The sequence below is a fragment of the Bombus vancouverensis genome, chromosome 9 (assembly GCF_051014615.1).
Source record: "Bombus vancouverensis nearcticus chromosome 9, iyBomVanc1_principal, whole genome shotgun sequence".
In the NCBI taxonomy this organism is placed as follows: domain Eukaryota; kingdom Metazoa; phylum Arthropoda; class Insecta; order Hymenoptera; family Apidae; genus Bombus; species Bombus vancouverensis.
The window spans coordinates 12,230,776-12,252,946 of record NC_134919.1 but is presented as its reverse complement, the minus strand read 5'-3'; the positions used below and the strand labels follow the sequence as shown (position 1 = coordinate 12,252,946).

The 22,171-nt window shown below is 39.8% G+C and overlaps 2 protein-coding genes across 5 annotated transcripts in view; both read left to right on the top strand.

Moving 5' to 3' along the window:
• LOC117163506 (hydrocephalus-inducing protein homolog) overlaps positions 1-10,168 on the top strand; it is a 33,255-nt gene extending 23,087 nt beyond the window's left edge. The window contains exons 55-73 of the mRNA XM_076621397.1: positions 172-457; positions 899-1,121; positions 1,372-1,599; positions 1,769-2,073; positions 2,232-2,391; positions 2,684-2,879; positions 4,096-4,329; positions 4,431-4,600; positions 5,527-5,731; positions 6,132-6,694; positions 7,439-7,574; positions 7,912-8,202; positions 8,286-8,501; positions 8,593-8,703; positions 8,787-9,020; positions 9,102-9,329; positions 9,413-9,558; positions 9,688-9,871; positions 10,010-10,168. Of these exons, the coding sequence (XP_076477512.1) occupies positions 172-457; positions 899-1,121; positions 1,372-1,599; positions 1,769-2,073; positions 2,232-2,391; positions 2,684-2,879; positions 4,096-4,329; positions 4,431-4,600; positions 5,527-5,731; positions 6,132-6,694; positions 7,439-7,574; positions 7,912-8,202; positions 8,286-8,501; positions 8,593-8,703; positions 8,787-9,020; positions 9,102-9,329; positions 9,413-9,558; positions 9,688-9,871; positions 10,010-10,168 (4,275 nt within the window). The remainder of the gene's footprint in view (positions 1-171; positions 458-898; positions 1,122-1,371; positions 1,600-1,768; positions 2,074-2,231; positions 2,392-2,683; positions 2,880-4,095; positions 4,330-4,430; positions 4,601-5,526; positions 5,732-6,131; positions 6,695-7,438; positions 7,575-7,911; positions 8,203-8,285; positions 8,502-8,592; positions 8,704-8,786; positions 9,021-9,101; positions 9,330-9,412; positions 9,559-9,687; positions 9,872-10,009) is intronic.
• Positions 10,169-15,114: 4,946 nt separating this feature from the next.
• On the top strand, positions 15,115-21,447 carry LOC117163448 (uncharacterized). Of its 4 annotated transcripts, none has more exons than XM_076621289.1 (5): positions 15,115-15,292; positions 15,601-15,867; positions 16,133-17,191; positions 17,806-19,917; positions 20,191-20,331. In XM_076621289.1, exons 1-5 carry the CDS (start codon positions 15,223-15,225, stop codon positions 20,265-20,267), a joined length of 3,585 nt encoding a protein of 1,194 aa, XP_076477404.1. In that variant the 5' UTR covers positions 15,115-15,222; the 3' UTR covers positions 20,268-20,331. The 4 variants fall into 4 exon arrangements, with proteins under 4 accessions (XP_076477404.1, XP_076477403.1, XP_076477406.1 ...); XM_076621288.1 differs by having other exon boundaries at positions 15,117-15,292; positions 20,287-21,447; XM_076621291.1 differs by having other exon boundaries at positions 15,118-15,292; positions 16,781-17,191; positions 17,809-19,917; positions 20,287-21,447.
• Positions 21,448-22,171: the final 724 nt, after the last annotated feature.

Here is a 22,171-nt window from a genome sequence, read left to right as displayed (position 1 = left end):
TTTCTACCTTGCAATCAGATAATTAAAAACTAAGAAGAAGAGATTTTTTTAATTAGAAACTCTAACAAGATAAATAGTTCGCGTATTCGTTGCACATCCTGGAACAAAATTACGTTTGATACCAATAAAAATTTCAATCGCGTTGGAAACAATTGCGAAATTTCATTGCAGACCAGGGAGTACAAATTCTTCCTATCGAATCCAGGGATCGTAGATACGGTGTTCGCCTGGAAGATAAACATGGACGAACAGTATCCGAAGAGGTACATAGGAGACAGTTCGAACGTGACTTCCAGACCGAGAACCGCGGAGGAAACCCGCTCCCAGCATTCGAGATCATCTAGGGGAATCTTCTCCGCAACAAGTGAACTCGGTCGCAGAAATTTCGGCCAGGATGAATCGAGCGCGGGGGTCAACACGAATATTTTGTCACGACGATGCATGTCATTCGTTTCCGGTAATGGTATATCATTGCTCGTAAAAAAGACTGTGGACTTTTATGCATTTTGAAGATTGAAAGATGCTAAAATACACAGAATTCACGTAAAACGTAAAAATACAAAAAATATACGAAAAATCCAAACCCAATTCCAGGTTTCGTTATTTGTGTATTTTCATAAATATGAATTTGCATAAAAATTCACAGTCCACCAATAAGTCATATATTGTACATAGTAAGATTCATAGTAATAGTATGTGACTTTGACTAAATTCTACAAATCAATGGCAAATCAGTGATTAAGAGGAAAACATGAATTATCTGTCTTCTGATGTATGTCATTAATTTTTAAAAAACAATTTCATGGTATCGTAATATTCTTCTATTTCATTCGTGCTTCTTTCATCCGTTCTGTCATTAGGTTATCTTTCATGGAAAATAATATTTATAATTTTGCAGATAGCGTCGATATGAAAGATGCTTCAACGATGAAACAATCGGATCTGTTCAGCAGTACCGCAGGATTATCGGGAAGAACCACCGACAGTTGGTTAGAAGGCGATGATCTGCCTTTCGTAATTTATCCCGAGACAGGAACGATATCACCCGGACAATCTGTGGAATGTACATTAAAATTTTCACCCAAGGATGTATTTTATTACAAGGCATACCTTACGTGCAAGTATGAATCTAATAAAACCATGTCTTCTATTTCTTTCTTTTACAAAGCAGCGGTATTAAAATTCAGTATGTTGTTAATCAATCTGATATTACCAAAATTCCCCTTTTATTTCATTATCGAACTAAATATGTATCTTTTCAGCTTGCATATCAATTATTTCCCCTTAACCGAGCCCGCTCTATCATATTTTGCTATATATTAAAAAAGCCTTGGAAATGGAAAAAATTGTTCAAAACTTGTTGAAATATAGCATAGAAAATCACGAATCGAAGCAAGCGGATCTGATAATTCCCGTCGTAGCAAGAAGTTTGCTGCCTTATTGTCACTTCGACGTACAGGATAGCGACTACGTAACCAGTGGAAGACGAGATCCATCGCTACCTGGTCCCTTGGGATATGAAATAGACGATCCCACTTTGTGGCAGAACATCAGGGTAATCGAATTTAAAGTGGTTGGCGTGGCCGGAACTCATGTGAAGTAAGTGTACTACATTGTACCGTTTGTAAAAGACGTTTTGCTTTAACGAAGTTTAGTAGAAAAGTAAATAAAAAGAAATCTTCTTCGAACAACGATCGAAGCGTTCGTTGCAGCAGCGCGAACCTTGAAACAATGCTTAAGCTATAAAAATAAAAATGTACGATTTCAGAAAATTCCACCTGATCAACCCCACTGTAGACGATTATTATTTCTCATGGACGAATCGATCGCCTCTTGGACCAGGCGAGATATCGAATTTTCATTGCGCGGTGACCGAGGGCATTGCCGAACGTGGAAAACGTACCGACCTGGCTTTCACATTTTTGGCAGAGAACGTCGGCGTCTTTGAATCATTCTGGCTCTTTTCCATCGATAGATACAATCTGGAGTGCCTTTTCCTGCTTGTCGGCATCGTAACCGAACCGTCGGTGTACTGCCTCACGATTCACGTGAAACTCAAGCCAACGATCTTAGGTTGGACTCGAAGCATTCTTACCGTGAACCACCCAACGTGTTTCTCTTTCTCATTTCTGTTCTCTCATTCGGAGCACAGTTGCATACAGGGTGTCGCGTTTCATTCGTTTCTACCGCTTGTATGTACGACCTTACGGCGGATTTTATTCTGTTCTCAGGATTCAACGTGAGAGATTCGTTGAAAATATTGAACAACGAGGATTTTCATATACCGTTTAGCGTGTTAGAGGAATCGCTTTATTCCGAGGGTAAATTTCAAAAGCTTAGCGTAACGCCGATGACTGGAACTCTGATCTCGAAGAGCGAGCAACATTTCTGGTCATTGTTATTCTTAACAATAGTTAAAAATCTATATTTTTAAATACTCTTGCCCCTGGTTCAGTACTATTCATTTTCTTCTTTATCTTGAAACCAATTTTTTAGCTTCACACAACGTCCTCTGCGATATTTTATCTATACCATTTTCCCTCTTTTACTGTTTTTCCAATATCGATTTATATCAGTAACACGAAATCCTTCTCGTTTGTCGGATGATTTTCGAATTTTACGCTTTCTACGCGAGATACCGAGCAGAATGGTAGGATGAATGTTTTTTTTAATTCGTCCACAGGGTCGAGTATCATCCAACCCAGGTCGGTGAATTCCACTTTTCCATTCAATGCGCCGTGAAGCTGATGAAAAATCCCCTTACCATGTTCGTGACCGCCTCCGTTTACGATATCGTGTCCTCGGTTTCGTATTGCAAGCTCAACGGCGAAATCGTGCGAGCTTCCGAGAGTAAGGAGAACGTCATCGACCTGGGCAAGGTGAATAAACCGGTTCCGAACATCACTAAGGAAGAAAAAGGAAAATGTCACGGCTGATTGGGGATGCTTATACAAATTTATATTTCTACGAATACAACTACAGGAATAGAAACTAATCAGAGATTTGTTTCGGCTGTTAAATTTTATAACGAGTACTTTTTTCTTGCATATTTTGTACGTTTTACGTATACCACGTGCACGATATACGATTTTACAATTTCAAATTTAACATAAATGTATAAGTATTCGCAGTCTAGTTGTCACGCGCGTTTAACACTTCGACTGCCACGTTAATCTGAGCCACGGTGGTCATTGGTGACCCGAGCGTTTGAACTTCTTACAATCGTAAAAATTATATAAAAATTGACAGTTAGGGCATTTTGAATATAATCGATAAATAGAAGATACTTTGAAATAAAAAGTGCCCCATTGAACGATTAAACATTTTTATTAGAACATAAAAAAAATGAGAACAAATCTTGCATCTAACGTGCACTGTGTTTGCATCCATATCTTTGAGGAGTAATCTACGAATATTATTGTAAACACATCTTAGAAAATAATCGTAAATGCTGCTTTATAATCATATAATTGAAGTTAGAAGTGTGCACATACCTTACTATTATACAGGGTGGTTGGTAACTGGTGGTACAAACGGAAAGGGGGTGATTCTACGCGAAAAAAGAAGTCGAAAATATAGAATAAAGATTTTTCGTTTGAGGCTTTGTTTTCGAGAAAATCGACTTTGAATTTTCGCTCGGTACGCGTGCGGTACGTTATAACGGATCTCACTGTACATCGTTGTCTCGATGGAAAAATTAAAAAAAAAAAGAATATATTCTATAATAAGAGTAAATAAAAAATAAATAAGAGTATATAAGAAAACAATATATTCTGCACGTTTTGCTTACGACAAAATAACGAATGCGAATGGTTTGTTGAAATAAACGAAGCCTCGTTATAATATGTCGCTATCAACTGTTACTAAGGCGCCACGGTGGTCACCCGTGACCACCAATAAGATAAACGGTCCATTGGGGAAGAATATTGTCTTATATCATCAATTTATTATTTCGCCATTATATGCTTTGAATAATAAAAATACTCCTGTGGCGTCCTGAACGAAACATGTGATTTCGGCGTGGCAGTCAAAGTGTTAAGGATGCAACAAGGCGAATTGAAAAGAAATGAAAACGTGTCTTGTTTTCGCTCGAAGATAATGCCCGAAGTACCGATTAATCTCAAGTTCGACATAACGAATGCGTGTAAAGTAGCGTTCTATTACGCTTGGGAGCTCGGTATGACGCCGGAAATTTCCTGCAGAAACGCGTATAGCGTGACCACGTCTCAGAAGCAAGGCCATGTGATCAGCGAGGATCGATCCGCCTGTTATTTGACCCTAACAACGTATCAAAAAGTTACAATAAAGGATCATTGTGTTCTTCTAAAGGTACGCTAATCGCAAGCGACAAGAAAACTTTTAAAAAATCTTCCGATCTGCGTGAAATATCTCACTTGACAAGTGTAACGATCTTTTCTACTTCTCTTCAGATATCCAATGGTCCCACTTACAAATTCACGTTGAAAGCTACGTCCAGAAGACCTGCCATCGAATTCAGCTTCAATCGCTACGATTTCGGACCTTGCTACATTCAGCAACACAATGCAATCTCCTATTACGCGGAGCTTCGTGTAACAAACTCCGATGATGTAGCTTTTATGTGAGTTTCTTTGTAAAAATTCACTCGTGATCAAAATTTCATCAAAATCGCATATCACGCTTGGCTGATGTTCCTCGTTAATCATTCCCTCGGATACGATAAATTAAGCTGCTTAAGTTTACGACGTGAACCCTCGACGCTACAATTTTTTCAAATTTTTTAAAACTTTCTCAGGTTCCTCTTACCGCTCGTCGAAATAAAAAATGAAGGACTAGAAGTCATTTACCGCTTTACGGTCGCTGTATCTCTCGTCTGCGGTTTATAAGAGTTTCTAAGCGCTCGTTTCTGTACGCTTAATAGTAATCGCGTGTCATAAGACTACAGCTCAGCTTCGGTACAGGGGAAATCAGTGGACAGGGGTAGAACTGATTTGCTAATTAAACTAACGTAATTGTAAAACTGACCGTTAATTGTAAAGACCAGAACTATTATGTAACCTGCTATTTTAACATTTTAATGCTCAGGGACTTTTTAGAACGTTTTTTGTAAACTGTACGTTATTCACCAGGAAAGTATCCAGGCGTTTTTATTCAGAATCTGATGTAATTAAAATTACTGCGCGATATTTTTAGACGGTATAATCGATAAAATATTCGCTATAAATTATTTTATTCCTCTTATCCTTCTTATTTTATCTCGTTGCGTCTTTTTTGCCTCTTATAACTTATAATTTTGTGGGCTGGATTTTCTGACACACGAGCATAATTTGATTAAGAGATTCATCAACTTGTTAATTAATATCGCGATACATACTGTAATTAAACGATATAATTTAAACTAAACTGCAAGTAAAGTGAACTAAAATAATTATGCTACATATACGACTGTTAAAGCGTGAACGATTCAAGCGTTTTGCAATTCTAGCGTCAATGTATTAACGAGCCTGTGATCCTTTCTATTTATCTTACGCAATTATCGTAACACAGAATCGAATGTAAATTCGAAGAACAACCACACCTCTCCATCGACCTAAATTCGATATCAGAAGCGCTGGCTGCACGCTCTACGATCACCATACCGATCGTTTTTCGACCATTGAAGGAGATTAAGTACCACGAATGTTTGGTGTTCACCATCAACTCGGCAAACGAGAAGAGGATAACGATTATTGGCGAGGGCATCGGCTATAAAGTAAATTATCCATCATGTTGCGCTGAGCAACGGCTTGTTAAAACTTTCGTATAGAGATAAGGAGGTTGCTCGTCAGGTTTTTCGCGACCGGGATCCGGTTCTCCACGGAGTGAAGTCGACGCGACGGAAAGCGTAACAAAGCAAGTTTCTCGGTACTACGCGCTCAAAGAGGAACTCTCACGAGACACTAACTAACGTTTCGGTGAGATACGTACTCGAATTCGCTCGAGGGTCAAACGTTAATCTCTCGGAACTTTCCAAAATCCGAGGTGGCACGATGGCAATCTTCATATCTCGAATGAAAAATCCAACCTTTCCTTTCCTATCGCAATCTTAAAAAGCGCGTATTTCGAATTTCTAGCGTTGATATCCTGCGTTACACTCTGTAAGTGTTTTCCAGGTTCGTTTGGTGAACCCGCGCGATCAATCGATAGATCTTGGTAACGTTCCCGCTCGCAAGAGCGTCGTAAGGAAGATTCCGGTGATAAACGAAGGTTTGGCACCGCTTGATCTGAGATTCGGGATCATGAAGTATCTAAATGGCTACGACGAGTACCGCGAAAGTCAGAGGTATTGTGACCCGTCGGATGACGAGAGCGAAATGGCTCAGGCATCCATTATGGAGATCAAGCGTTCCTGGACTATGGATCAAAGGTTTGCAACCGGCGAACCGAAACTTTTGGACGTTCTGAAGATCGAACCATCGTCGAGCGTAGTTTTGAAGCCGAATAAAAGGGTCAACGTGTTGGTCACTTTTAAATCTCCATCGAGGATAAGATCGTTCGAAACTAAAGTGGCCTTTCAATCGTCTTCCATGATCCTGCCATTGTTTTCGGTGCGTGGAAGTTGCGTAGGAGCGGAATTTCGATTAAATAGGAACCATATCTCTTTTGGTACTGTAGTTCAGGGTTGTACAGAAGAGTCTAAGGTGATATTAATGAACACCGGAGATTTGGGCTCCAGGTTTGTCGATAACTAATTTCGTTTAACTATTTAATTACCCCTGAAGTAGTTGAATTTACTTTTACAAGGATATACAGGGTGGTTGTTAACTGGTGGTACAAGCGGAAAGGGGGTGATTCTACGCGAAAAAAGAAGTCGAAAATATGGAATAAAAATTTTTCGTTTGAGGCTTTGTTTTCGAGAAAATCGACTTTGAATCTTCGCTCGGTACGCGTGCGGCAAAAAAAAAAGAAAAATTAAAAAAAAATTTTATTCTGTATTTTCGACTTCTTTTTTCGCGTAGAATCATCCCCTTTCCGCTTGTACCACCAGTTACCAACCACCCTGTATATTATCATTGAGCACGTAGAAGGATTAATTTTTCTTGGAAATTTGCTTTGAGGAAACTATTTAACAATTTCACTTTCTTTCTTTGTCATAATGTTTATTAAAACAATCAAAAGAATGTTAGTAAAGATGAAACAAAATATCATTTGATTGTTTTACTTATTTATCTATGCTGTGTGTTTTACCAAAATCTGTAGCAAAAATCTCAAACCAGAGATCGTATATGTCGATAACGATTATTTCAATTTTTCTTTGAAACTTAAATTCGTTAAAGCTAGATAAATACAATTAAAGGGTGACACGAAGAATGATAAAGTTAAACAAGCACCGCGTGCCCCTAAATTTGTATTAATCTTTCTGAAACACCCAGTATAAAGCGAGGTTAAAGTTACGTTGTTAATAGGAAAACTAATTTAGATTCAAGTGGAACACATCGAAATTGCCGAAAGATTTCCAAATTACTCCTATGTCCGGTTACTGCTCGGCCGGTATGGATGTCAGTTTCACGGTGAAGTTTCAACCCCCTGAGCAGCGTAACTTAATTGAGGGTGAGGTGAGTTCACGACCTCATTTCCCGTCACGGCGTACAAATATGTCAAACAATCTCTTAATGAGATTCTCTGCACGCGTGTCCCGCCACTCCACCACGTCCTCGACGTCGCGTCGGTTTAACTTTCGAGATTACACGAGCTAAAAATTGTCCGCTGACGTCGGAGTAATTGGGGCTTCGACCGCTGATTATTTTTAACAGCCTACTTACAATCTTTAATCTATCTTCGTAACGAGATTAACGCCGAATTATGATTTTTGACGAGTTCTCGATACACATATATTTCCTAATTTTTTCTTTTTACTATTTTTCCTTACTACTTTCGGTATCTTTTTTGCAGGCAGTAATGGAGATTGAGAAGTACCAATCTTTGAGGGTTAAAATTAGCGGAGCGTGCTGCAAACTACCTGATCCGATCGAAACGATCGCGTTCGAGTGTTTGGTACGAGAAAAGCAAACTCGATCCGTGGTTATAACGAACGATTCCACCTATACCTGGAAGTTGAAGGTTGAAGTAACCGGAGATTACTTCTCCGCCGACGAAACGTTGCAAGTTCCTTCGCAACAATTTGCTCCTTGTGTTGTGACATATTCACCGCTGGTCATGAACTCTGAAAACACTTTGCATATGGTAGAAAGTCAACCGATATAAATCAAAGTTCAAAATGGAAATTTATATTCGAAGCTGTTTCTCTCTTCTTTTTATTCGTGCAGGGAACGCTGATGCTGAAATCCCAGGACGAAAACTTATATTTGTTATATTTTCTTCGTGGCAGAAGCTTGCCACCTCGAGTTACGGAGAAGATAAGCCGTCAATTCCCCGCGAAAACAAGGTATACCGAACTGTTGCCTGTTCACAACTGGTTAAATACGCAACAGCGATTCCAATGTAAGATCGAATTGTTAACAAACGATAACACGCAATCACAGGTGATTGATTTTTATAGTGTTGATATCGTGTGCTCTGTTTCAAAGCTCTTCGAACATAAATCTCTTACCGTTTTTCATTCTTCGTGGACAGATTCCTCTATATAGCTTCGTAGGTAACGAAAGAATCGACGTTCCACCGAACAGTCAGCGAGATTACCGGGCAGTGTTTTATTGCTACGAGAAATGGAACTTTTATTTCAAAGTACGTAACATTTCTAATAGAAAGTAAAAATAGAGATGTATCCTTCTCTCTCGACGCTCGATGTTTATTTTTGCTCGATGCAGGTAACGTTCACCAACGTGGAGAAAGAATATCAATTCTACGAGATAGAGTACGAAGTAACAGAACCGGAAGTGATCGAATCGATCAAGTTGGCAACCCCTGCCCGATCCCAGATTTGTTACCCTTTGAAACTGGAGAATCCCCTCGAACGTGAAACGATCAAATTTACAGCAGAGTGTCTTCATCCATTTGTCACTGTTACCAAAGTGTCAAAGATCGTGCAACCACTATCGCACGTGTGTAATCCTCGTTAATCTAGCGTCGTTTTATTCTTCTTCCTTTAAATACTTGGAACGTTGAAATGTGGAAAATTGCAGGAGTATATTACTATAATATATCATCCAACGATGCCATTCATCATCGACGATGTCATGTTAAATGTTGATTCCGACAAGCTGGGCCGATTTCCATACGAATTGCGATTGAAGGCCAGTCCCGCTCCTCCAGAGAAAACCACGCGTGTCAATGCGGCTTTAGGAAGCAATTACGCGTTCTCGCTTCCTGTGAAAAATTTCACTCGCGAGAATGCCATATTTTTGATACACGTGCGTGATATTATAGCAATCTGATACGTTGGAAAATACAGTCCATCTAGCCTCACGTGCTTCTTTCTTTATTACTTTTTTAGGTAGATAGTGAGTGTTTCGCGTGTCCGAAAAATATTCAAGTGAATGAACTAAGCGAGGGTATAATCGACGTAATTTACGAGCCGTACGATGTTGAAAATGCCACTGCCACGTTGATAGCATCTTCAGACACTGCCGGAGAATTTATGTAAAAGCATAATTCCTACTGATATTCTTTTTCACACACGTACATGATTGTTCGCTTGAAATATTAATAGAAGTGAAACTGGTAATTCGATGTTTTAATGTAACGATTAACAGCTCCTTTGTCTTTAAGCTTCCCTTTGATCGGCTCTTGCTCTTTGCCAAAGCCTATGGGTCCTTACGTGATCACTCGAAGCTCTCCAGCTTTTATATCTTTCAAAAATGTCTTCAGAGAAGCAAAGACCTTTGATTTTATCGTCGATGTTGCCGAAATCTTCACAGTGGGCACTGCGTCAACCACATTAAATTCTAAACAGGTGATTTTTAACTAAAATCGTCTCGAACCTTTAATCCGAAAGCTAACAAATTAAAATTTTATCTTATCCTTTCTATTTTCATACCTGTTCCAATATTTAAATTTTATCTTTTTTATTCAAAATAATACATTTTACCAGAGTATCAACGTTAAAGTGGGTATCCGGGAAAATGAGTTAGAAGAAGAGGACTTTAAAGAAGAAAACTATCCCATTACCGGAAAGCTAATGGCGTATTGCACTGATCATGCTTTTTCTCATATAAATTGGGTGTATTACTTAAGAGCAGTTTTTGAATGAAATACAAACGAATGTTTCACTTTTGAGCTACCGTTTATGCAAATTCTATTTTTAAGTTGACGCGAAAGAAATAGTCGCGTGATATTTAATGACGCCTTACAGTATGACGCAAGGATTAAGCCATTGTAAACCGGGTCACAGTCCTAAAGGGGCTATAAGTTCGAGAATTATTTACGATTAAATAGATTCAAACATTCTAATGTTTTTAACTTCTAGAAAAATTAGATATTTCACGCTTTACGTGTTTTCATTCTTATCTCATACTTTAATACAAAAATATTATTTTCATGGATGGAATATTCAAAAAATATTAATAAAAAATATATGCACGTCAAAGTCGAGTACACGTCACAATATTTGATAAATGAAACAAACTGCTGTTTAGGCTCCATATTTTTTAGTCATACTCGTGGAAATATGCGTTTGTACTATAAATATCCACAGCCCAAATTTTTCATCATTCACTGAAATAGACATCTTTATAAATATTCTGTAAACAAATTCAACGACAATTTCATTATCAAATTTTCAAATTATCGTACATTTCTTTCACTTATCTTCCGAAAATTTCCCACTGCCCTCCTCTGTCCGCTAACAACGAATGCTCACAGAAAGAAAAGAACGCTTATGCAAATCGACTATCTCGTTCGATCTCCATGTGGGAACAGCCTAACGCGTGCGTGATCGTCACGTAAGCATGGCATTGGCGCATTGGGTTTTTCTTGGCAGCCATCGAATTTCGTCGCGCGTGTAACACGATTCGCTCAGCGAGTGAGTCATCAAGGCGAAGCGAGTGAATGAAATGTTTCGCGGTCTGGTTTCGTAAGAATGCGAGTTCCGTATCAGCAACGCGTGCTCGTTTCGCTTGATTCTCGGGGCACTTGACCCAAAGAACTTGAATTCTACGCAGCAAATCGCTTCTCTCTTGTCGTCGAGAATTGCCTACTCGAATTTTGATATCGTACGAAACTCATCGAACGTTCACACGACTTCATGCATATATTCAGATAAATATCCTCGCGCGTTTGCCTTTGGCGTTCCGTGTAGTCCAGATATCGAGTTCTGGAACAGATCTATACGAAGTCCTCCTAAGTTCTGGTCAAAGGACGCAGACTGAAGGGAAGATTGATAGGTTAGTCAATAAATTCGTTCGGCTTTTGCAAAATAAATGTATAAACTTCAACTTTCTTCACAATTACTCGACGGTTTCAGCGATTAATAATTTTTCAATTGGGATTTTTGTTGTGGCATTTTATCGGATGGTGATATTCTACCGTCGACGTAAAATTATATATTTTAATATCGAAGAGGAAAATAAATATTATTTAAGTAGAAATTGATATGTAACAAGCAGTTTTAATTAGATTTAAATTCGAAATAGAAATCGCAGGAAATTATGGAACAATCCTACAAAAATGTATAGTATTCAAAGAAGATAAAAGGTACAGCTAGTTATAGTATAAAATATAGCGAAATGTCAGCAAATCGTAGGCGTGATAAATAAATTGTAAACATGGAAATCGAAATATTTTTTATATATTTGCCCAGTGTGATTCAGAGAATGGGATTTCCAGCTTGAATCTAATTAGAAGTCCCCTCACGAGATTCTGGAATTTCTAACTAGTGGTTCAAGGTGTATGATCGGAACAATGTTTATAGCGAACTGTTTATTAAATCACGCTGCTTCCGGTACGTGTCCGTCTCGAGTCGTCATTATCATGACGTAGGTGGAAACCTCGGAATATTCAATGAAAAATCATACGGCTGTATTAGAATCCGTGAAAATATTTCGAGAAATCTATTTGTCATCATATATTTTCGTAAGCAATGTAACTTACTAATCGCGATTTTTCTTATTATAGTTGTTACAGTTGTGTCGTAAATGCGCAATATAAACGCAAGGCTATTGGCTTATCATCCCGCTTAATTTTTAATTCCGCATGAACGTTAAATAACAGGATCGCTTTCTTCATGTACAGATAGATAAAGATCTCATTGCGGACAAGTCGTTGAATTTATAATGAAAGATTCTCCAGCAACCAAACTAAAGGCACGATTGTTCTTTCAGAGAAATAAATCACTGGAAAAAGTATTTCGTATCTCTATATTTTCTCGTTAGACGTCGATAGATTTAACTGCAGATAATAATACGATAGGCGTTGATGTTCATTGTTAAAAAAGAATAATTTATCGCTCAAAGATAATCTACCTTTTGTTTTTTTCAAACTCCAGCATGAAAATTATTGTTTTCACAGTTCCTTTAACAAAAGGAATCTGGCTGTGACCTTTCTCCTGAAAATCGAGCTACACACAGAAATAGTGTATATCAACGATGTATCTTCGAGGGACATCTTGTGCAGTTTAAATTATAGAACGGACGGGTTATCCCGAAGGTTTATCTTGCGCCCTTCATTTATAGTATCAACCGGTTTTTATTCCTAATTTACATAATCGCAGAGACACGTTTGTGTCTTCTTACTCCTTTTACAATCGCTATTTCTGTTCCTTCCAAGTATCGAGACGATTTCAAAGATTTAAAATGATCATCTGTTAGCTTTAAAATTCTCTATACCTATGCTTGGAATCCAAAGCAAACGACGACATTGATATTTTATTTTTTTCTTTTTTTTTTTGAAGACGAATTGGTCGTTAAGTGGACACGATCAATGTTTTTTTTTGTATTCTCCATAAATATTCGCATAATATACCCAATGGGTTAGCAGTCGTTGAACCTGACCTTGGAGATACCAGTTTCTAAGAGTCTCAAATAGAAATTGTAAAACTACTCGGATACCTACAATCGAGCACAATATATAAAACGATCATAAATGTGTCGATCTACCGATGATTAAATCGAAAAATTATGTATTAGAGGCTCGCATAAGATGATGATAAATTCTTGTTCGGACGAGAACAAAAACCTTTGCGAAAGAGTTCGAATGTCGCAAGCGTAACTTTAACTTTCTTTCGCAAAAGGATCTCTACGTAGGATAGCTGTAGTCGACATGTATCCTTGTCTTTAAAACAAGTGCTTACGTCAATGGCATTTCGGGTTTGAGAATGAAAAAGAGAGACAAAAACTAGTTGCCAGAAAAAAAGAAAAAACGACCAACAACACAGGAGATACCGGACACTGAACATTTTCAATTCATTTCAGAGAAATACGTATCAATAATTTTTTCTTTGGTAACTCCACGCGACATATCCCTTGACCTAATATCAGAATTCATTGGGTCAAGAGATTACTGTCGCGTCCGACAAACAGCAGAGAGTGGAGATATTACTAATCGATGGGAATTCGTTTGTATCACTGGATTTCCCCTTGTGATTTTATGGCGTTCTTTATTTTAACATCGACTTTATCCATATTTTAACATCGACCGTTTCTATATTTTAAGATCGATCGTCATAAATCTTTTTATCTGATATTTGCATAAGGGAATATTTACACATGATGAGAAGAAGATTTCATATATACATATATTATTTTCAAATATTTTCTCAGCGCTTCTCACGAAGAGATACCGCTATCAGAATTTTCCTGTATGCTAATGTCATTACGTCAACCATCATTTACGCGCGCGTCGTTTACCGATCATAAAATTCCAATTATCTAATACCGATAAATACAAAGAGAAATAAATAAGTGCCGCGCGGCATCCAACAACATTCCACTGATATTTCCAACTAACTTTCCAGGTTTTCAGGTTCCATTCTCAGAAACACCAATCCATTTCTTGATGATAATTCTGAAAATCTGACTTCTACGGTAGCTCGTGTCAGATAAATGTTGCTAATGAGATTTCTTTATAAAACGCCTTCGATGCCGGATCTTTATAAGATCGCGTATCCTTCTTTCTCCGATTCTTCCACGATTTTACTATCTTCTCCTACGCACTGTGCCTTACTCATAGTTATTAATTGCTTCGTTAATACATCGATGGAATTGTCATGGTTCTCTTAACTGCAGATTATTAAGTAATGTTTTTCCATCGGTGTCCATCATTTTTTTGTCATATCTGTCACCCGTTATATAACAATATTATAATGTCAGACAATCTCCAAGTTTGTGCCCATCGTCCACAGATAAACAGTACAAATACTCGTAGTACATTGAAATGTGATTCCCTGCTGTATATCGGCTTGGAATACCATGACATTTATTATCAACTTTGGAAACGATCAATTTAACGACTAATTTATTTTTCGAGAAATGTTTCCTTGCAAGGTTTATTTTTAATTATAACTAGCCACGCAATATTTTACGGAATACAAAACTTATTCGCATATATTTATTTACATATTCGCTGTCTGAAATTATTATCCAAGGTATCGTGCTAAAATTTCCAACAATATTTTCAATATGTATGAATTAATTTCTAATATCTGTCTCAGAAATAACGCTTCGTCCTTTTACCTATTGACCCCGACCTCTCCTCTATCGAAATATCCTCTTTTTCAAATAATTTTGTGATCAATGCTGATACGTTTCTGTATCTTTGAAATCACCAGGATTTCCCTTTGTGCTGTCTTTGATTCAGATAATACCAGGTAACTCGACAAATTTCCAACTTTCGTTCATTTGGAAAACCGAATTGTGATTTGTAAAGTAAACAGAAAAAATACCCGAGCATGGAAAAACGAGAAACAGTTCGACGAAGCGGTTTAACCTTGACAGTGTTAGCCACTGCTAACCAGTGAAAGTTTCGCCGTTTGACTATAAAATTATTATCGGTCGGTGCTTCCCTGCTATCGATTCCTAGAAGATCAGGATCGTTTTCGGAATGTCTATGAACATTATCGAAGAAGTTTCCAGTTGAAAGTATCAGTCCGTATGGGGGAAAGGAATAGAATACAGGAGACCAATGAGCAACAGTGACCGACGGTCAATTATTGACCAACGTAAAATCCACCGATGCTTCGTATATAAGTTGTTGTCTCGTTCAACAGCTTCAGTCGTTCTTGACTCTTCGACCACGGCGATTATCGATTCGAAGCGGTGGGCAAGATTAAGTTGGTGGATTCGTGTATCTTCTTCACAGAGTGCGAGAAACATGCGATCTCTTAAGTGTTTTGTGCCGGTGCTGGTACTCTTATACCTAGGCAGCTCGTCCGCGAGACCTGGTGAGTTTTTGTCTTATTTAGAACTCGAGTATTTCCGGATAAGTGTCGAGGGTGGTGAAGAGGCGATGCAAAAATTAACTGTGTTACGATACGAAAGAGTATTTTAGGAAACGAATAGAAGGACACTAATTATTTTCGATGCAATTATTTTTGCCCTTTGAGTCTTCTGATTTTATTTGCAGTTTCTTTTTTCTCGGAATTTCGAAAAAAAACATTTGTTAATATCTAATTTAATTACTATGTCTAATTATTAAGATATCTTCCATAGATCATTTTTTTAAAACACAAATACCAATCTTGCTTTATAGGTGTGCTCCTGGATGCGCTAAAGAACCACAAAGGCACGCTGTTAGATCCACTGGGTCTGTTTCACAAGGAACCTAAATCTTCGAGCCATTCGTTCGGCAGCAATCACCACTTGGATTTAGGACCACTTTCAATTTCGCGCACTGTAGCCATCTCTTCGGCAACGGCCCAAGGCAATGGTGTTGCGAACTCCGCCGCCAACGCGAATTCTCAGGCCCTTGGGGGAGCCTCTGCGAAGGCCGACGCCAGTGCAACTGCTAACGCTCAAGGTATTTAATACAAGAGAATATTCAAACGGAATACCTGACTGATCGAGAATGTTCAATATGAAAATAATCTGCGAAAGTGTGCAAATAGATCTAAATATGAAACACGTTCTTCAACGTGATTATCGAACATCTTCTCGTGAACGTTTCGTAATCGGAGGATTTTCTTATGTCAGAGTAAACAAGAAGCAAATCGCTGTTTCCTGTTACGTCGCGCCAAGCAATTTCTTCGATCGCGTAAAAAGCGTTGAATTTTCTTTGAACATAGGTTACATCGGTTCTCCAGATTATAATTCTAACGCCGCTGGCAACGACTACGTTCCAACAGAATATCAAGAATACGGTAGTTCCGGTTTTCAACCGATTACGAACGCGAATCACGGCAGTAATTCTGGCGCGAACGCCGTTGCGAGCGCCGGTGCAAATGCTAATGCGAACTTTAATACAAACGGAGGTGTAAACTCGAACGCGAACGCCAACGCGAATTCGAATGCCAATGCCGTCTCTAATAGCGATGCATCAGCGACCAGCTATTATTCCCCTCAATACGCTCCAATCGATACGGCTGCCAACACGAATGCGAATGCTAAAAGTACTTGGAATAACGGCCGGGGAGCACTCAGTGGATATTACACCCCTGGAACTTTTCAAACTAATGCAGACGCGATTGCGAGTGCAGATGCAAAGGCAAATTCTATTAGCGGAACAAGACCTCCTGGCGGTTACTATTCTCCTGGAGGTCTTCAGAGTAACGCTGGTGCAATTGCAGATGCAAATGCGAAATCAAATTATATCGGCGGTACAGGATCATCGAGGGGTTACTATTCTCCAGAAACCACCCAGAACAATGCAGGTGTAAATGCCAATTCGAAATCGAACCGAGGCAGAGAATCACCGGTTGGTTACTATTCTCCAGGAAATGTTCAAAGCAACGCGGCCTCTGCCAGTGAAGCTCTCGTCATTCCTCAAAGACGACCTCCTGAAACATTAATCGGTTCTCCATACCGTTTCGAGGGATACAATCGAGGGATTCACGCACTTCCTCCAGTCTATGCACCTCCTGCATATCCTCCTCCGATGTATCATCATCATCATCATCATCATCATCATGGGCGTCCACAAGTGATCGTACATCCGATGTCTCCAGCTCGACAGCCTCCACAGATTCCTCATCCTCCTCCCAACAATGGGGACACACTGATTCCAGTGGTAGTGATGAAGGAACCGGTATACGGTAGACCGATGTATCCCCGACCTGATCTCGAACCTGGTCCAGAACCCGAAACCGTCGTGATCGTACTCGAGGAGTCGCCGCAGCATGGCCAAGGTGAGCTCGTTTGGACGGAAATTGGACGGTGTACAGTTGATTTACAGCTGATGTGGCATGCATGCGGTTAAAGAACACACAGTTTCGCGTTGAAGAGGAGTGTCGATTGTAATCACTTTGTGTCGCACTGTTGATTTAACTGACTGTACTTCCGCTGAGAGTGATCGATGAGCGGTGTGTAAATTGACACGATAATGCACTGCACTGATGCACTGCACTGACGCACCTGTACTTTATTCTGGAGTTCAAGAGAATTTCTTCTTTGCACATACTTCAGATCGATAAGTACTAACGTAAAGTTTGTGTGAATTGTTATTAATCAACAGGAAGCTGATGTTTCGTTTCTTTTGTGTCTTACTATGATTAACATTTAACACGAGGATTTGTTGCAGCCTGGGATGACTGTGAATTTAAAATTTGTATTAATTTCATTACTTCTCAATGTTTCCTGTTTTATACTGATCTACAACTGATATCTTGTAAAGATATAAAAACACGATTGTAATATACATCTATGTATCACTTCTATTATGTAGCACGTACTGTAAATTGTCCTCGCGATGAAAGATCAACTAATTTTTTCTTCCTTTTTACTTATTGTTATCTTTTTCCAGCAGGCGGATTTGGAAAGAGTAACTACAACCAACCAACCGGCTTCCAACCTGACTATCCGACCGGCTATGGAGGATCCAACGCCAACGCAAACGCTAATGCCGTTGCAAACGCTAATGCCGTTGCAAACGCAAATGCTAATGGTTTTGCAAACGCAAACGCTAATGCAAAAGCGATCGCCAGTGCTGGTACTGGCCTCAACGGTGGTTACCCTGGATCATCAGGCCCTGTTCAAGGATCGGGATACTATCCAGGAAGTGCTCCAACCACTTCTATCGGGGCGAACAATCCTTTCTTAAGTGGACCTTCTCAAGGAAACGCCAACGCAGCGGCTAATGCTAATGCAGGCGCCGTCGCCAATGGAAACGCATATCCAGTAGCATCAGCGCCAGCTCAGGGTGGAAACTATTATCCAAACAATGCACAAAAACCCATTGGAGCGTACAATCCATTCCTGAGTGGTCAAGGTCAAGGACTTGCAAATGCAGGCGCCAATGCTAACGCAAACGCCGGTGCAAACGCTGCAGCAAATGCTGGCGCAGTTGGAGGGTCTCAAGGACAATTCGGTGCACAAAATCCCTTCCTTAACTCTGGAGCTAAGGAAGCTGGAGGCCCACATGAACTTGGACATTACGTATCTGATAATAGTGGAGCAACAACTGGAAATACACAGGGAATTAAAGCACCATATCCTAGTCAGGGCAGTGCACCAGGAGGCTACGGACCGACTACAGGATCAGGAGCGAATGCCGGGGCCCTTGCTAATGCCAATGCTGGCGCAAACGCAGCTGGAATTGGTGGAGCATACGGTCAACCGATTAAAGAGGCTCCTATAGTCATACCTGCCAGTCCACAAATAAATTACGAAACTGTACCAAGTGGATCGGGCAGTGCATTTGGAAATTCTGGACCAGGCAATGGTAACTACGGTATTCCTACGAAGGATGCTCCTATCTATGGACCCTCTGCACCAACTTACGGTCCTGGATCCAGTGGAGTAAGCAAAGCTGACGCTGGAGCTAATGCTGGTACTGGTGCTGGTGCATCAGGCAGTGGAAATGGTGGTTATGGTGGTACTCCAAACCAAGGTGCCCCTATTTATGGAGCACCTGGATCCGCTTTTGGTAACGGCGCTGCTGGAACTGCCGGTGCAAATGGTGGAGCAAATGCAGGAGCACCTGGATCTGGAAGTGGAATCGGTGGATATGGTGCTCCAACCAAAGGTGGCCCTATTTATGGAACGCCTGGATCTGCCTTTGGTAATGGCGCTGCTGGAAACGCCGGCGCAAATGCTGGAGCAAACGCAGGAGCACTTGGATCTGGAAGTGGAATCGGTGGATATGGTGCTCCAACCAAAGGTGCCCCTATTTATGGAACGCCTGGATCTGCCTTTGGTAATGGCGCTGCTGGAAACGCCGGTGCAAATGCTGGAGCAAACGCAGGAGCACTTGGATCTGGAAGTGGAATCGGTGGTTATGGTGCTCCAAGCAAAAGTGCTCCTATTTATGAAACGCCTGGATCTGCCTTTGGTAATGGCGCTGCTGGAAACGCTGGTGCAAATGCTGGAGCAAATGCTGGAGCAAATGCTGGAGCAAATGCAGGAGCACTTGGATCTGGAAGTGGAATCGGTGGTTATGGTGCTCCAAGCAAAAGTGCTCCTATTTATGAAACGCCTGGATCTGCCTTTGGTAATGGCGCTGCTGGAAACGTTGGTGCAAATGCTGGTGCAAATGCTGGAGCAAATGCTGGAGCAAATGCAGGAGCACTTGGATCAGGAAGTGGAATCGGTGGTTCTGGTGCTCCAAGCAAAGGTGCTCCTATCTATGGAACGCCTGGATCTGCCTTTGGTAATGGCGCTGCTGGAAACGCTGGTGCAAACGCTGGTGCAAATGCTGGAGCAAGTGCTAAAGCTGACGCTACAGCAAATGCTGGAAGTACTGGATCAAGTGGAGTCGGTGGCTTTGGAAGCCCAATCAAAGGCGCTGGAAGTGGATTCGGTGGATCTGGAGCCGGTGGATTTGGAGGAGCTTCCGCTAGTGCCAGTGCAAAGGCTGAGGCTTCCGCCACTGCTGGAGGTGCTGCTGGTGGTTATGGCGATTCAGGAGCTCACGGGGGTATGTACATTTAGTGAAATTTGTCTCATTGTCTTTCCTGCTTCATAAAATTTGAACTGCAATCGATATTTATCTTAACATTTATCCTTATTTTCTTATTTAATTGAAGAACATTTCAATTATAACGTTGACAAGAAATCAGTTGCAATTCACGCCTAAAGAACATGCTTACCTTTATTTTCCAAGGAACAAGAAATTTACACAACTCCTTCCTCTCCCTTTCTCTGCTTACATGCTTCTTAATTCATTCGTCATTTACTGTTGCTTTCATAGGCATGTCCGCCAGTGCCGAAGCGACCGCATCATCTATGGTCAAGGCAATCGAATCAGGTTTGGTCCTAATTAAATGATTACATCTCCCTTCTTCAGGCTCAAACGCAGTTTCCAGTGCAAACTCGAACTCGTTCGCCAATGGAGGTTCCGCCAACAGCAGTTCGTCCGCCAAGTCGACCGCTTTTGGAAGTGGAAATGGAGGAGCCAGCGCAAATGCACAGGCGTCGAGCAAAGCTTCGTCGGGATCCGGCGGCAGTTCCGCCTCTAGCTCCGCTTCCGCCAACGTAGACACACACAGCATGCTCATCTTCAGCAACTAATCGTCCAAACGTCCGAATCAAATCGTTAATCGTTAATTACTGCTTGCTCAAGCTATTTAGCCATGGAGAAATTGGATGCCATAACCCGTGTCATCACTCTGAAGGTTTTAGGATACTCTTCTGATTCGTGAACATGCGATTAATAATAGCGTGTAGGACCTGAAACACGCCAATAAGTCGAGAGTTAAAGATGCAACGATCAACGTCGATATTCGATGCGTCGAACGTTGATACACCGCGATTAAAATCGCAAGATCGTACTATTGTAAGCGAGATTGAACAGAAATTGTAATTGTTTTGCATTTTGTTCGTGGTGTGTTATGCAACGAGTTTTATTGCGCTTCGATCTTACCGGTGAATCGGGATGAATAGAGTTCCATCGGTGTTCGTCGAGTTGAACGTTTAAAACCAAATTTATTGTCATTTGTGATACCGTTCTTGCCAATGCACGAAGCATAGAGAGCGTACTCTGTTTCATCGAACTCTCGATATCCTTTCCGTTAACGTTAATATCGGATATTACGCTTGTGTTCATTGATTTGATCATCCTATCGAACTGTAATAACAGCTGGTTTAGAAACTTTTCAGAGTGTCTTCCTCCTATCCTTTTTTAATCTTCTCGTATATGTGGATAATACTCTAATTGTACTCTATTTATCAGTATAAGATTAGCTCCCTTTTAACGTTATAATAGGTATCTAAAACAGATAGAACGTTATCTCTGCGAAAATATATGTCATTACATATACTATACGTTGGTGTTACTTGTGTATCGTGAGAAACTATTTTCATTGTAAGTCGTGGTTGCCTGTAAGCACAGATAGCGTTTTGTCTGTCTGTATTTGTACGTATGCGATATTGTCACGAATATCAAATTTACGTTGTAGCGTTCTAAACATGACTATCGATAATAAAAAGAAATTTTTATATTAATTTATATGCAAGACGAATGGCAGTATGATTTCCTACGAATTCTAGCGAACAAAAGCATTTATCGAATATTCAAATATATAACATGAAATATGAAATACATTGAATATTCGATAAAATACACATAGGTCGTGAGCATCGATTAATATCTTTTGTTTGTTTCTTCATCCTATGATCGACGAGTTTCTAGACAACTACAAATTTGTTCAATTTTCAAATCTGCATGCCATAGAATGACAAAGAATAAACAGAATTTTCTGTACATTTCTAAAAATGCGTTTCTGTAACTCGGATTCGAATTCGAATTCCTTAACTCGTATTCCAACTTTTTACCTTCAATTCGAATTTGGTATTTTACATTTAAATTTGTATTCGAATGCCTTAACACGAATCTTTTACTTTAAATTTAAATTTTATTCAATGTTTCTTGATGCCATATTATTTATATTTAAATGTATATTTTATACTGCATAAGAGATTTAGAGGAAGCGGACGAATGGAACTGTATAAAAACGTCGAAACGACAAAATAAGGAATATAATGATACATCGGAATATACACTTGTCTCTTCTTGTTGGTATCCGTACATGCAAATCTTGTAATTTATACGTAATTACTGACAATCGCTTTTGTATCGGGTATCATTTATTTTTGCGTCTCCGCAAAATTCCCATTTATTATCATGTGTTATCACACAGTTGCAAACGTCAATTCTACGTCTTTGCTTTATT